This window comes from Embiotoca jacksoni, unplaced genomic scaffold, assembly GCF_022577435.1.
Source record: "Embiotoca jacksoni isolate LCO1_2020_lvr unplaced genomic scaffold, fEmbJac1.0.p SCAF_17, whole genome shotgun sequence".
Taxonomy (NCBI): domain Eukaryota; kingdom Metazoa; phylum Chordata; class Actinopteri; family Embiotocidae; genus Embiotoca; species Embiotoca jacksoni.
In genome coordinates this window covers 6,422,716-6,436,318 of record NW_027185307.1, presented here as the reverse complement: position 1 = coordinate 6,436,318, position 13,603 = coordinate 6,422,716, and the positions used below count along the sequence as shown (strand labels likewise).

At 41.9% G+C, this 13,603-nt stretch overlaps 1 protein-coding gene across 1 annotated transcript; it reads right to left on the bottom strand.

The window, feature by feature from the left end:
• Positions 1-7,949: 7,949 nt before the first annotated feature.
• Positions 7,950-13,603, bottom strand: pigm (phosphatidylinositol glycan anchor biosynthesis, class M). The gene is made up of 8 exons (XM_069151371.1): positions 13,221-13,603; positions 11,615-11,788; positions 11,357-11,477; positions 10,984-11,221; positions 10,662-10,765; positions 10,357-10,511; positions 9,716-9,817; positions 7,950-9,140 (listed from the first exon to the last, which is right to left on the bottom strand). The coding sequence occupies exons 1-8, from the start codon at positions 13,389-13,391 to the stop codon at positions 8,979-8,981; spliced, it is 1,227 nt and encodes a 408-aa protein (XP_069007472.1). The 5' UTR covers positions 13,392-13,603; the 3' UTR covers positions 7,950-8,978.

Sequence of the window (13,603 nt, the reverse complement as noted above, 5' to 3'; positions counted from 1 at the left end):
GATGTAACCTAAAAGCTGTGGTTAGATCCTGCATGGTTCCCGGGATTCCCCTGGAGAGCCGGATTTCTGTCCTACCAGGCAGCTAATTGTATTCTCACGGCGCATCTGGTTTAAAGGATTACCCGAGTATTCACTATCATGTACTAAAATAATGATAGGTCTTCATTCAGGGTCCCTTCCACTGAACATGACTCCTGATATACAGTGCCTAGTTTTCGTGAAGTGGCAGTCCACAGGACACATCATTCAGAGGACGGATAAAAGGTACGAAACATTGGAAGACAAGTAACGTTGGAACAAGTAAATTGTAAATTAAAGGAGCAGCGCGTAGATTTAGTGGCATCTAGTTTGAGGTTTTACAGTGCATCCGGAAAGTATTCACAGTGCTTCACTTTTTCCACATTTAGTTGTTACAGCCTTATTCCAAAATGGATTAAATTCATTTTTTTCCTCAAAATTCTACACACAAAACCCCATAATGATAACTTGAAAAAAAAAATTGCAATTTTTGCTAATTTATTAAAAATAAAAATAATATAAAATCACATGTACATAAGTATTCACAGCCACGACACTGAAAATTGAGCTCAGGTGCATCCTGTTTCCACTGATCATCTTTGAGATGTTTCTACAACTTGATTGGAGTCCACCTGTGGTAAATTCAGTTGATTGGACATGATTTGGAAAGACACACACCGTCTATATAAGGTCCCACAGTTGACAGTGCATGTCAGAGCACAAACCAAGCCATGAAGTCCAAGAAATTGTCTGTAGATCTCCGAGACAGGATTATATCGAGGCACAGATCTGGGGAAGGGTACAGAAACATTTCTGCAGCATTGAAGGTCCCAATGAGCACAGTGGCCTCCATCATCTGTAAATGGAAGAAGTTTGGAACCACCAGGACTCTTCCTAGAGTCGGCCACCCGGCCAAACTGAGCGATCGGGGGAGAAGGGCCTTAGTCAGGGAGGTGACCAAGAACCTGATGGTCACTCTGACAGAGCTCCAACGTTGCTCTGTGAAGAGAGGAGAACCTTCCAGAAGGACAACCATCTCTGCAGCACTCCACCAAGCAGGCCTGTATGGTAGAGTGGCCAGACGGAAGCCACTCCTCAGTAAAAGGCACATGACAGTCCACCTGGAGTTTACCAAAAGGCACCTGAAGGACTGTCAGACCATGAGAAACTAAATTCTCTGGTCTGATGAAACAAAGATTGAACTCTTTGGCCTGAATGCCAAGCGTCATGTTTGGAGGAAACCAGGCACCGCTCATCACCTGGCCAATACCATCTCTACGGTGAAGCATGGTGGTGGCAGCATCATGCTGTGGGGATGTTTTTCAGCGGCAGGAACTGGGAGACTAGTCAGGATGGAGGGAAAGATGAATGCAGCAATGTACAGAGACATCCTTGATGAAAACCTTCTCCAGAGCGCTCTGGACCTCAGACTGGGGCGAAGGTTCATCTTCCAACAGGACAACGACCCGAAGCACACAGCCAAGATAACAAAGGAGTGTCTTCGGGACAACTCTGTGAATGTCTTTGAGAGGCCCAGGCAGAGCCCAGACTTGAACCCCATTGAACATCTCTGGAGAGATCTGAAAATGGCTGTGCACCGACGCTCCCCATCCAACCTGATGGAGCTTGAGAGGTCCTACAAAGAAGAACGGGAGAAACTGCCCAAGAATAGGTGTGCCAAGCTTTTAGCATCAGACTCAAAAAGACTTGAGGCTGTAATTGCTGCCAAAGGTGCTTCAACAAAGTATTGAGCAAAGGCTGTTAATACTTATGTACGTGTTATATTTTCATTCTTTATTTGTAATAGATTTGCAAAAATTTTAAACAAACTGTTTTCAAGTTATCATTATGGATATCGTGTGTAGAATTTTGAGGAAAAAATGAATTTAATCCATTTTGGAATAAGGCTGTAACATAACAAAAAGTGAAGCGCTGTGAATACTTTCCACAGAAACATGGCGGGGCTCCATGGAGGAGGACCCCTATGTAGTTAGGTTTGTTCTAGATTGGATCAGCAGGAGGGACGCACACTCTTAACTTTACGCTGCTGTTATTGGTTGTTTAACTGTCACTCATCTGGTCCCTAATCCTAAATAACAAAAAAAAAAAAGCAAAAAAATGCCAAAATGCCATCAGAATCCTGGTTTTGTATAATAAATATTCTGTACAGCCATCAGCTGTGGTGTAAAGGAAGAAGTCTTTCTCACTGATTCATCTAGAGTATCATCAGTCGTCCCTCTAATCCCTCCCAGAAGCCTGTGTTTGTTTCACTGCCGACAGTCTATAGCTTATTGGGAATTACAAGGATGCACAAGGATCAGTTAGTGGGGGATTTTACTTATTAGGATGATTGCGAGTGTGTACGTTCAGTTGCGCACATGAGTGTGTGTATTACGTGAACGTTCATATAGCAAGTGAGCACCACATGGCCGCAACTTACATTTGTTTGTAGAAGCTATTTATGAAATTACAGGAAATCCTGTGATGATTTTCACATCTTTGTGTAAAATTTATATATAATGTGTTTGAAACAGAATGATAAATCTGTGGCTAAATGATCCTCTTCTATAGCCTTCTGACAACACTGGAATTAGAGTGGTGCTTAAAAGGTTTAAGAGATCCGTCAGAATTTTATATATTTCTGCATAAATATAACATAAAACATCATAAGTCCTAAAACTGGATGAAGTTGTTTACACTGGCTGGGAGGAATTTCAGCCCACTCACACACACACACACACACACACACACACACACACACACACACACACACACACACACACACATCGTGTGAGAGGTGCTCTGGGACGGTGGAGGGTTTCCTCACATGAACTGCTCACTTCAGGTCCTTCCACAATATTTCTACTGAATTAAGTTCAGGACTTTGAGTTGGACATTCCCAATTAACTTTATTCCTATATATTTATTATTTATTCCTATATATTTATTTCCTATAACGTCTGCTTTGCGTCGTTGTCTTACTGCATAACTCGCTTTTTCACTTGCGATTCAGTTCACAGACTGATGTCGTGACATCTTCCTTTAAAATTTTGCTGGTTGAATTGAAAAGTCATTGTTCCATCAATGATGGCGGCTCCGACACAGCAAAACAGGCCCAAACCATGATACTACGGCCTCCATGTTTCACAGATGGGACCAAGAGTGTCTTTCTCCTTGTAAACCCGCCATGTGCTTTGTTGTTCAGTGTTCTCCTGATGTGAGAGAGGCCGTTAGTTGCTGAGAAGTTCCCTTGAGTTCCTCCGTGACCTTGTTGACGGATGCACGCCTTGCTCTCTTGGCGTGATCTTTGCAGGTCGACCACTCCTGAGGAGGGTAACAATGCTCTTGAATCTCTTCCATTTGTACCCAGTCTGTCTGACTTTGGACTGGTGGAGTTTTCTAACCTTTTCCAGCCTGATTATTATCAACAGCTGTTTTTCTGAGCTCCTCATGAGTCTCCTTTATTCATGCTATGATACATAAATCCCAGTTCTTTAAAAAAAAAAAAAAAAAAAAAAAAAGGAATCCCACTCACCCCTGATTATCATGCCACTGACTGAAAACACCTGACTCTAATTTTAGCTCCAAATTACCTGCTAATCCTGAAGGTTTAAACACTTAAGACTGCTCACAGATAAGCAATGTTGGATCACTATAATGTTTTAGTCTTGTTTGTATAATTGGGTTTTCTTTATCTGTTTTTAGGTCTTCTGATGATGTTTTAGGTTATATTTATGCAGAAATATAGAAAATTCATAAACTTTCAAGCACCACTATAATAGAATAGATGAAGATGTACATTATCCTACATCAAGAACCATATAACTCAATGTGAATGTTATAATTAATTGAGGTCTTTGTTGGTCTAATCAATGTGTTAGTGTGTTGAATTGTTTATCAGCGTATCATTGTCAAATCAACTTTGATAATTACAGTTAACAAAACACGCAGTAAATATTAACACGTTTCTCAGTTTTAAACTACACTTCCCATAAACCTATTTACTCTTTGGGAGAATTATTATTTTGTTGCATCACTAAGGAACAAGTTATACAATGAACATATTTGTCAGTATGAATGTTCTTCACACCCACAGAGACCCAGACAGTCACAGGAGAACTGATCTCTTCCTCTTAAATGTGATCATATTAAGATCCTACTTCCTCTTCTAGTTGAGGTACTGAGAGGAAACACTTTATTTACACTTTTGTTCCTTCACAACGAAGGTTTCAGATGAAACCCATTTGCATGCAAATCTTAAATAAAGCTGTCTGTGGCAGCTTCATTTTAACGAATTGCTTTGCAGTACGCAAACAGTAGGAAATACAGTATAGGAGGAATAATAAAAGCAAAATTATTAATTTACTTTGTTCTACACGGTAATTAATAGTCGATGAAAAAAAATCCATGGATCTTAACGGCTTGCAGTTTTCTGTAAAGAAACCTCATTAGTAACTGAAAGAAGTTCATCAGTACTTTCTTTATTTGCTTGAACGCTTTTGACTCAAACTGTGAAATATACACGTCTTTAAGTGCACTGTTTTCAACACTCAGAACAATGGAGAGGCCTTTTACTGTTCGCTTACAGGGATCCAGCTGTACAGCATGAATTACACATGCAACCATGTTTCACTTACAGGACATAGCGTCCACGCAGAGCTCTCCTCGTGACGAGGAACAGCTCACTGAAATAGTTTGTAATATCTTCTCTCATATCTTCCCCAAAGGAGTGATTTGCTTTTGGCTCACTGTAGTTGTTCTACAACAATGAGAAGGGCGGGTGTGTGTGTGTGTGTGTGTGTGTGTGTGTGTGTGTGTGTGTGTGTGTGTGTGTGTGTGTGGGTGGGTGGGTGGGTGGGTGTGAGTGAGTGTGAGTGGGGAAGGTGGGGTGGTGGATGAGGCAGACTTTAAATGTTTAATATTTGTTAGCACGCACGCAAACCTTTCATCATCACGCCATCTGACCTGGTTCAGTTCAGGAACGGGAAAAAGGGTGAGTGACAGAGAAAGAGAGAGAAAGAGGGAGAAAGAGGGAGAAAGAGGGAGAGAGGTGGAGTGAGACAAAACCTGGAGGTGAGAAAAGAGAAGTTGTCTCCTGAGAGGAGCAAAAACAATGAGAAGAGCACATCCAATCAAGGCAGAGCAGTAACTGCTGAGGGCAACTGTAATGTAAGCAGTGTTTGATGCTTGTTGACAGCTGTATCTGTGAGGCGCAGTGTGTGTGTGTGTGTGTGTGTGTGTGTGTGTGTGTGTGTGTGTGTGAGTGCGTGTGTGTACAGACCAAGGCCCATAATCTTATACCATGCGAGATTGCGTGACCGTTCATACCCCACTCTTTGCTGCTCCGCACACTATTTGCCCTAATTGGTCACACCCATTCTCCGTGTCTTCCCCCCCCCCCCCGGTGACAATGAGGAGAGTCCTCACATATACACCTACCCTACTAAACACGTGGGAAACGGTCACGCCATCCTTCTGCCTGTAAACAACACAACCTCCCTGCTTCCTTGAGCACCATTAACAATAAACAGGTTCACTGTTTACTTTCTTCAGTCCCGTCAAAGCACCTCGATCAGGTCTATTGTGCCCCCCCCATACCCCCCACCCCCACAGGTTTGTCCTGCCCGGACACCACCCAGCTGATGTTCAAGGTTTAATTTAACACTGAACAGTCTGAATGAAATCTAATACTTTTACCTTCGTCAGCATTTTCACGTTACATATCATATAGCCAAATGTTTTCAGCCGTTTATCCATTATCTTTGAGTGATTTATGCAAATGTTTAGCTATCTATCAGCTATCTGACATTTTAACTATATACCCGCTCCTTTTGGATCATTATTTGGACTTCTCTGCTCACTTGTTAACCATTTTTCAAGCTCTATGAATCACAATATGGAGTTTCCAGATGATATAAAAATAACAACCCGACGTATTGGTTAACGTTGGCCTAAATATGTCGGTATCGCCATATATTTTGGTCAATATAATCCGATATGAATACTTTTTGTACAGAACATAATGCAGGAAATGATGCTTGGGGTAATTTAGTAATTATTCTATATGTGTGTTGTTGTTGTTGTTGTTGTTGTTGTTGTTTTAAGTATTTGTAACTATTAAATTCTCAGAGAAGTTCACTGTTTCAGTGCACTTAAAAAGTATCTGGCAAGTATTACATATTTTTGTCACAAGTGTTAAAAGTGTTTGATAAACACACGCGAGGGAATATTCATACTATATATAAAGAAATACAAAATATCGTCCGATATCGGAATTGTTTTACTTCTTAATATCGACATCTGCCCCAAATACATTTGGGGGTCCCAATGAATGCATGAATGACTTTCTCCTGAATTAAAAAGACGAGCCGGGCCGATCCGCCTTCTCTGCTGCTGCCCGTCAGCTCTGGAACAACCTTCCCCTTCATATGAGGCAGTCGACCACTTCACCAACCTTCAAAAGCTGTTTAAAAACCGATTTATTTTCACTGGCTTTGATCACGACTTGGTACTTTTGTGTGATTTGTGTTAGTTTGTCTTGATTTTGATGTTACTTATTTGTATTAATTCAGTCTGTTCAAATGCATGACTGTTTGTCTGTGTGCAGCACTTTGGGCAACCTTTGTTGTGTTTTAAATGTGCTATACTAATACATTTTGATTTGATTAATTTTATTTAAAATAACCAGTATAGTTCAGAATTTTGTGTATTTTTTAATTTTTTTTTACAGAACTTATAATTTACATTTTTGTCAAATCAAGTAGCCCTTGCTGAAGTAGTCTTGTTTTGGATTGGCTGCTCTAAAAACTGAGACGAAAATAGGAGGAAACAACATTCAGATGTTTTTTTTAGTCCTCAGAATTTAAAAATAAACTCGTGAATGTGCTGATTCTCGGTGGGATGTGTTGTTAAAACAGACCGGCGTATGTACGTATGTGCCCAGGGGCAACAAGCCGGTTGAAAGGTTACCGAGTGCAACCTTGTGATTCATAAAATAGATATGCAGACCACAGCTGACTGTGAGTCACACACACATGCACGCAAATATGCAACACACCAGCAGGTCAGCATTGGACCCTCACGGAAAGTGCCTGAAAGCTTCAACCACGATTACTGTACATCTCATTCACACTTGCATTGAATGTATAATCATTTCTCTGTCGGTCTCATGGGGCCGGACCAGCAAACACACTCAGGACCTGCAGGACCAAAGTGAATGCTCTAATAATTTCCATGTTAAATTAGGGTGAGGAGTACAGTGAGATTATGGAGCCACTGCCAGCGCTGTTTGTTTTGGGTTGTGTTTATGCTCCAGTTGACTGATTAATCCGCGAGGGTTACACAAGGATAGAAACTCAGGCGGCTTCTTCTGCTGGCAAATGCTTCTGCCTACTGATCACAACTGCGAACTGCAGCTGAAGAGGAGCCTTTTTAATGGATCTCACTTCATGGTGGAGCTCCATATGGAACAGCTGTCGTGATCAATTAGTTTGTAGTGTTGAGCAGCTGACGTGAAACATGTTTAAAAGGGAATCTGATGTGATGTGGACCGTAATGAGGATGCTGGTCTGAAATCACACGGTTGATCACAATTTATAGAGTTCATCGGTTCCAATAAGCAACCGAAGACATTAAATTGAATGTGCCAATGACATTGTCAGGTGTGCTTTATGGTTTTTTTGTTTTATTTTATTTGGATGCATTACTGAACCAGGGAGGGATGGAAATATAAAAACATAAAACTTGTTAATCTAAACTCAAGTTGTAAAAAAAAAAAAAAGCGTTAGCTGTCCGATGGCCAACATTTTCTTCCCTGTTGATCATCACTGCAATTTGAACCATGTGCTGAATGTTTACTTGTGTAGCACAGATGACGATACATTTGTTGAGTTTTTGACAAACCATGATGGGAAACCACACAGACTCAAATGTGTAAACTATTCAGATGTTTATGTGTACAAGCATTCAACAGTATCAGTGAGTCACATCAAAAAAACATCTGACTGTATCACTTTCTAATCAATCATCAATACAAATTTGATCTAGCAGAGCAAGAAGCCTCATACATGAAGTATTTTCCCACAAATCAAAGACAATATCTCACACCTCTGAGACTCATGTGCAGGTCAGCCTCCACATTTCTAAATTCCCTGGACTTCGGGATGCATCGTGCAGGTGTGACATTACAATCCCTGCTTCAAGTGCACTTCAAGTAAGTGCCAACATGAATGTCAACATAAAAGTGAGACACTCAGACTGAGCTGCATGATTCCCAGCTGCTCACAATTGGATTATTTCTCCCTTTGGAGTGAGAAAGTTGCTTCCCATCACCATGAGGGGAAAAAAAAGAAACAAAAAAAAAACACCACCCCTGAAGGGCGTGTTAAATACTTTGGCTCGGAGCTGTTTGCTGACACTGCGGGGGAACATTGTGTGATCTCTGATCTAAAGCAGGTATTTGGCCGCTGACAGCAAACTGAAAACATCTGCTCCATCATGTGACTTGGCCACAGGTGGAGAGAAGGAAGTGCAACGGTAGATTTCTGCCCTGTGTGAGTCACTTGTGGATTTTAGTGTTCCGACTCGGCAGGGCAAACATTTAACTCATGGGTTTAACTCAAATCAGTTAGAGTACAGGAGAAAGTAATAAAAAACTGGGGAGACTGAAAGTCCACCAAATACACAGCTGACCCTGCAAAAGCATAAACGTGAGTGTTTGTCACTTACTGAGTCATCAAAGTTACACCAAAGACAGACCGAATATCACGACTTCCCGTATCCCTTTCAAATTGAACGCCCTTGTTTTGAATTAAAAGCCTTTTAGCGTTTCAAACGAGGTCCAGCTGTACACGGTTTGTTTGTGTGTCCGTCATGCAGCACGTGCAGGAACATCCGTCCAGGCTTCACAGTGAAGTTTTGATCAAAGCGAGAAATTCTTCCACCTTCAAATTGCCTGAATGTCACTCAGCCTTCAGTCTGTGTGGAGTTGGTTTGTAATGAGCTACGATCTGAACCAAGATGAAGCAGTTGATGACCAGGAAGATCAATCCAGCCAGCCAGATCAACAGGAAGGTGTTGTGGCCTTCAAACTCCAGGAAGTAGGCCGAGCCCAACCAGACACCCTGTTAGTGAAGACAAGATGGAACGGTTTATTAAAAGGTTTAATCACAGTTTATCAAAACCGCAGGAAAACAAGTTCAGTCTATATTTTTATGAGGTCGACATCTCCCACTTAGGATGTACCATTTTCCAACCAGTAAATTTAAGAGATTATGTAATAATAAGATTGTGGTGGCGCGGCGTGTTTTGGCTCAGCTGCCGGAGGGACTGATTGGGGGAGTGGTTCAGGGACCGGTGCCTGGAAGAGGCTTGATTAGCCCCAGCTGAAATCAATCACTGATTGACTCTCTCTTGCCCTTAAAAACCCAAGCAGCAGGACACCGGGGAGGGGGGGTCACTCGGGAGGACACGGAGCAGCAGGCTGGCTGCGGACGGTGCGAGGGGAAAGTGCTCGAATGACTGAGAGGAGAACCCAACGGAGGCGTGAGATTGGCTGTGTGGAATAAAACCCATTAACACACCATACTTTGGCTGGTCGTTGTGCGTTCGGGCCGGAAGAACCCTTGGTGACGGCAAGATGTCTGTCACAAAGATATGTCATGATTTTCATGTTAAATTATAATTTAAGACGGATTACCTGTCCAGCAAACCAGAGGAGCAGCAGTCCTAAACCCCGTTTCACCGACAGACTCAGGTGTGGGATGACCAGAGGAAGCAGACACAGGTACCACAGGAAGTACTACGAAAAGGCAACACTGTTAAATTGTGTGTAAAGGGGAAAAGATATATCTAAAATAAATATATTATTATAACCATGACGTACACTACATTAATATTTACAGTGAGTGAGGCTGGAGACAATGCTGAAGGAAAACTCTCTTTTCCAAAACTAACATAAAGATATTCTTCAGACAAGCAGTGAACAAAGTAAAACTCGTGATCCTCTGAAAGTGAAAGAGTAAAAAACTGAAAAAATATATTATTTCTTTCTTTTTTTTTCAAATGAAACATTTCTTTATTTTATTATGTTTTTTGTTGTGTCACCTGGACTTTGTTCCTTAAAAACACCGCCTATATCCCGAACTGGATCGTGTTTAACAAAACAAACCGTCCCTTTCTTTTTCACAGCTCATCTCGGTCCTAAACGTAAAGTGGATGATTGACAGGGAAAAATGAAAAATGTCAGAGTGACATTCACAACCTGAGCTGACGACGACCTGAGACTCTTGTTTTTGTTTTTGTTTGTTTGTTTGTTTGTTTAGTTGGAGGTTTACGTACCTGTGAAGTGCAGACTTTGTTGAAGGAGACAAAGATGGCCGTGTGGAGGAAACAAGAGAAGGCCAGGTCGCGGTGAAAAGCCCACGATGCTACGAGCAGCAGGAAGAGCTGTGGCAGGAACGCCGCCAGGCCGAGCGCCTGGCTCCACCTGCTGTCTGCAACACCAAGTACATCAGGAATGGACCGAGTCTAGAAAGCTGCATCGCCTCCTGAAACTTTACTGACTATTAACGCAAAGGAAAATACAAAAAAACAACGTACTTACAGTTATGCAACACATCTAACACGTGTGGATGAATGAATACCTGCGGTGAGGTAGAGCATGTAGAAGTACGGGGAGAAGTTGTGTCTGATGTCCCTTCTGGTCAGATGGTACAAGTACGTCTCGTGAAGAAACTGCCAGCCGTACCTGAATTTACAGGAGGAGTCAGGTGATTCTGCGTTTCCATTTAAAGTGGGCGTTGTGGTTCAGATCAGAGAAGGTGTAGAGAGTCGTATTAAGACAAATCTGAAATCTCTCTGTTCCCAGCAATAGAAACGCTTAATACTCGCTGTTCAGAGTCAACTCTGCATTACAGCCGGCGGGACGCGACCTCCGTGCGCCGGTCATGTCTGTGTTCATCTCACATGTAATAGAAGAATCCTGTGAGCGCACAGAAAACCCCTCCGGCCACGGTCGCGAAGAGGAGCAGCTCTCGGTTGAGGAAACTTCCGATAAACACGATGAACTTCCTCCGCCTCCGCCTCTCTTCGTCCTCCGCTGGGGAGCGCAGCATCAGAGCGATCGGCAGGGCGTACGTGACGGGGTAGATCTTCATGTGAACTGACAAGCCGTAGAGCGCAGCCGCCCACATCAGCCGCCGGGCTGGAAGAAAAATGTAAAAAAAACAAAATTTACAATTACGTTTAAAAAAATGAACAATTTCTACATTGTTTTAACGGAGCTACAATGTCCCAGTATCACATTGTTGAAGATGTGAGAGTCCACACACACTCCTACCTTCCACACAGAGTAATGTCCCCAGCACCAGGGCTGCCAGGATGGACTCGGCGTTCCCCCGGCTGGACACTCCCATGGGCAGCGGGTTGAGGAGCCACAGAGAGGAAACGCGGCGTGAAGTCTGAACATAAATCCACCGAAAGAAAAAAAAAAAAAAAGAGAAAAACTTTGTTTTTATCTGTAGGAGCAAAAAAAAAAAAAACCCACTCTGCTGTGAGACGCATGACTTCTGTTGAGAAGTGCGTCACACTGACAAACCTCGGAGCCGAGACCTCGCATGCAGAGGATCCTGTAGATGAGCAGCCCGGATAGCACGTCGCACGCAATGAAGAGGATCTTCCCGAACGCCGCGCCGAGGTAGACGTTGGGGGTGAGGAGCCACGCCAGAAGAGGAGTGTAGCGGTACGTTGACCTGCTGTACGGCGACTCACCCTGTGAAGACGTTTCCGACAGTTAAGGGACGAATATGATTTACATAACAACTGCTCGCTGTTTTAAGTTTAAGCAAGAGCATTTACTGGTTCCTGTGAGAGGGGTGATTATGGTATGGAGGCTTTCTAGAACGAGCTTCTTTTTTTTTTACCAACTAACGGGTTTAAAGATGTGCAGCATCTCGTTGACCAAATGCCTGATCGCAAACTGTTAATGAAAGCGATAAAAAGATTTAAGGATCTGCCCCGCAGTTCAGATCTGATCCAACACCTAATGAGTTATTACTCGGCTCACGCTTCACTCTCCCACCAAAGATCAGGAGGATCTGGCTGGAATTATTTCCGTAACTATGATGACGACAGACAAACAAGCTGTCCCACAACTATAACCTCCTCGGTGGAGGTAAAAAAAAAAAAAAATAGCAATGCCATGATATAATCATCTTTAATTACAAGTAAGTAGTAGTAGTAGTAGTTCTGCATTAAAAATTGTACTTGGTAAAAGTGCAAAAGTATTAAAACAATTTTCTTGTATCAAACGTAACACCCCCGTCAGTGTTGTTGTTGTTGTTATCGGTGGAAATGCAACGACGTACATTTACTCAAAGAACTGTACTTCAGTAGGAATTTGAGGTATTTGAACTTTACTTGAGTATTTCCATTTTGTTTTATACTTCTACTTCGCTAATTCTCTGAGGCAAATATTGTACATTTTACTCCACTAGATTTTTCTGACAGCTTTACAGTAAAAAAAAAAAAATAAATAAATAAAAAAAAAGTACCACATTTGATGATTTATGCGTTGAGAATAACTTCCTACTACTGAAGCTCAATAAACTATTTTAAAAGCTGGAAAATGATTTGTTTTCCTTTGATTGGTGATTATTATTTTTTTAGAGATAGACAGAAACAACATGATGATCTTGTAGAATATGACGCATTACTGTCGATTCAACTAACCAACACTGTATTAGTATTAATGAGCACAAACCTAAAATAACAACAGCACTGATGATCATCAATTCAACAGTAATATTAATCCAATAACATCATGTGTAATAGTAAAACACTGACTAGGAGCATTTACTACAGACTGTACTTTGACTTTTTACACTACATTTTGCTGATAATTGTTACATACTTTTACGGCACTAAGCCTTTAAATACAGGACTTTAACTTGTATTAGTGCTTCAGTAAAGGACCTGGATAGTTATTGTATTATTGCTGATGTATTAACATGTAAACAGTATTCAGTTTTTGTTCCCTGTTTTAAAAACTGGTTTGAAAGTTTTAGTTTGGTGGAGTTGAAGAAGCTCTGCATTATAAATGACACCTGCTCTCGAAGTGTATTTTAGTATTTATTTACATTGCACAACGTTGTTGTTGTTGTTGTTGTGGACACACACATGAACAGCTGTGCTGCTGCTCTCACCTCCGTTGTGAACCTCGCAGCATCTGTGAACACGTGGTAGTCGACGTCGGTGTATTTCACCTCCATGGTCCGATCCTGGAAGTCTCCATAAGCCACCAAAGCCAGTCGTGTAACGAAGGAGGCCGTGAACAGGACGTGTTTTCCTGTGACCGCGGATATCAGCCTCTCCATCTTTCACCGTGCAGGAGGAGCTCCGGTTAGTTCGTGTGGTTTGAGTCACTGTCCGTCTCTCCGTGGTCATCTCTTCCTTCTTTTTTGAGAAGTTTCAAGCAACATTACCGGCGAGTAATGTTAATAAGTGACTCGGTTTTTTTTGTTTTTTTTTTTGAATATCCAGATTTCAAACATGACAGCTGGGAAGTAATCCGGAAGCTCTTCTTCGT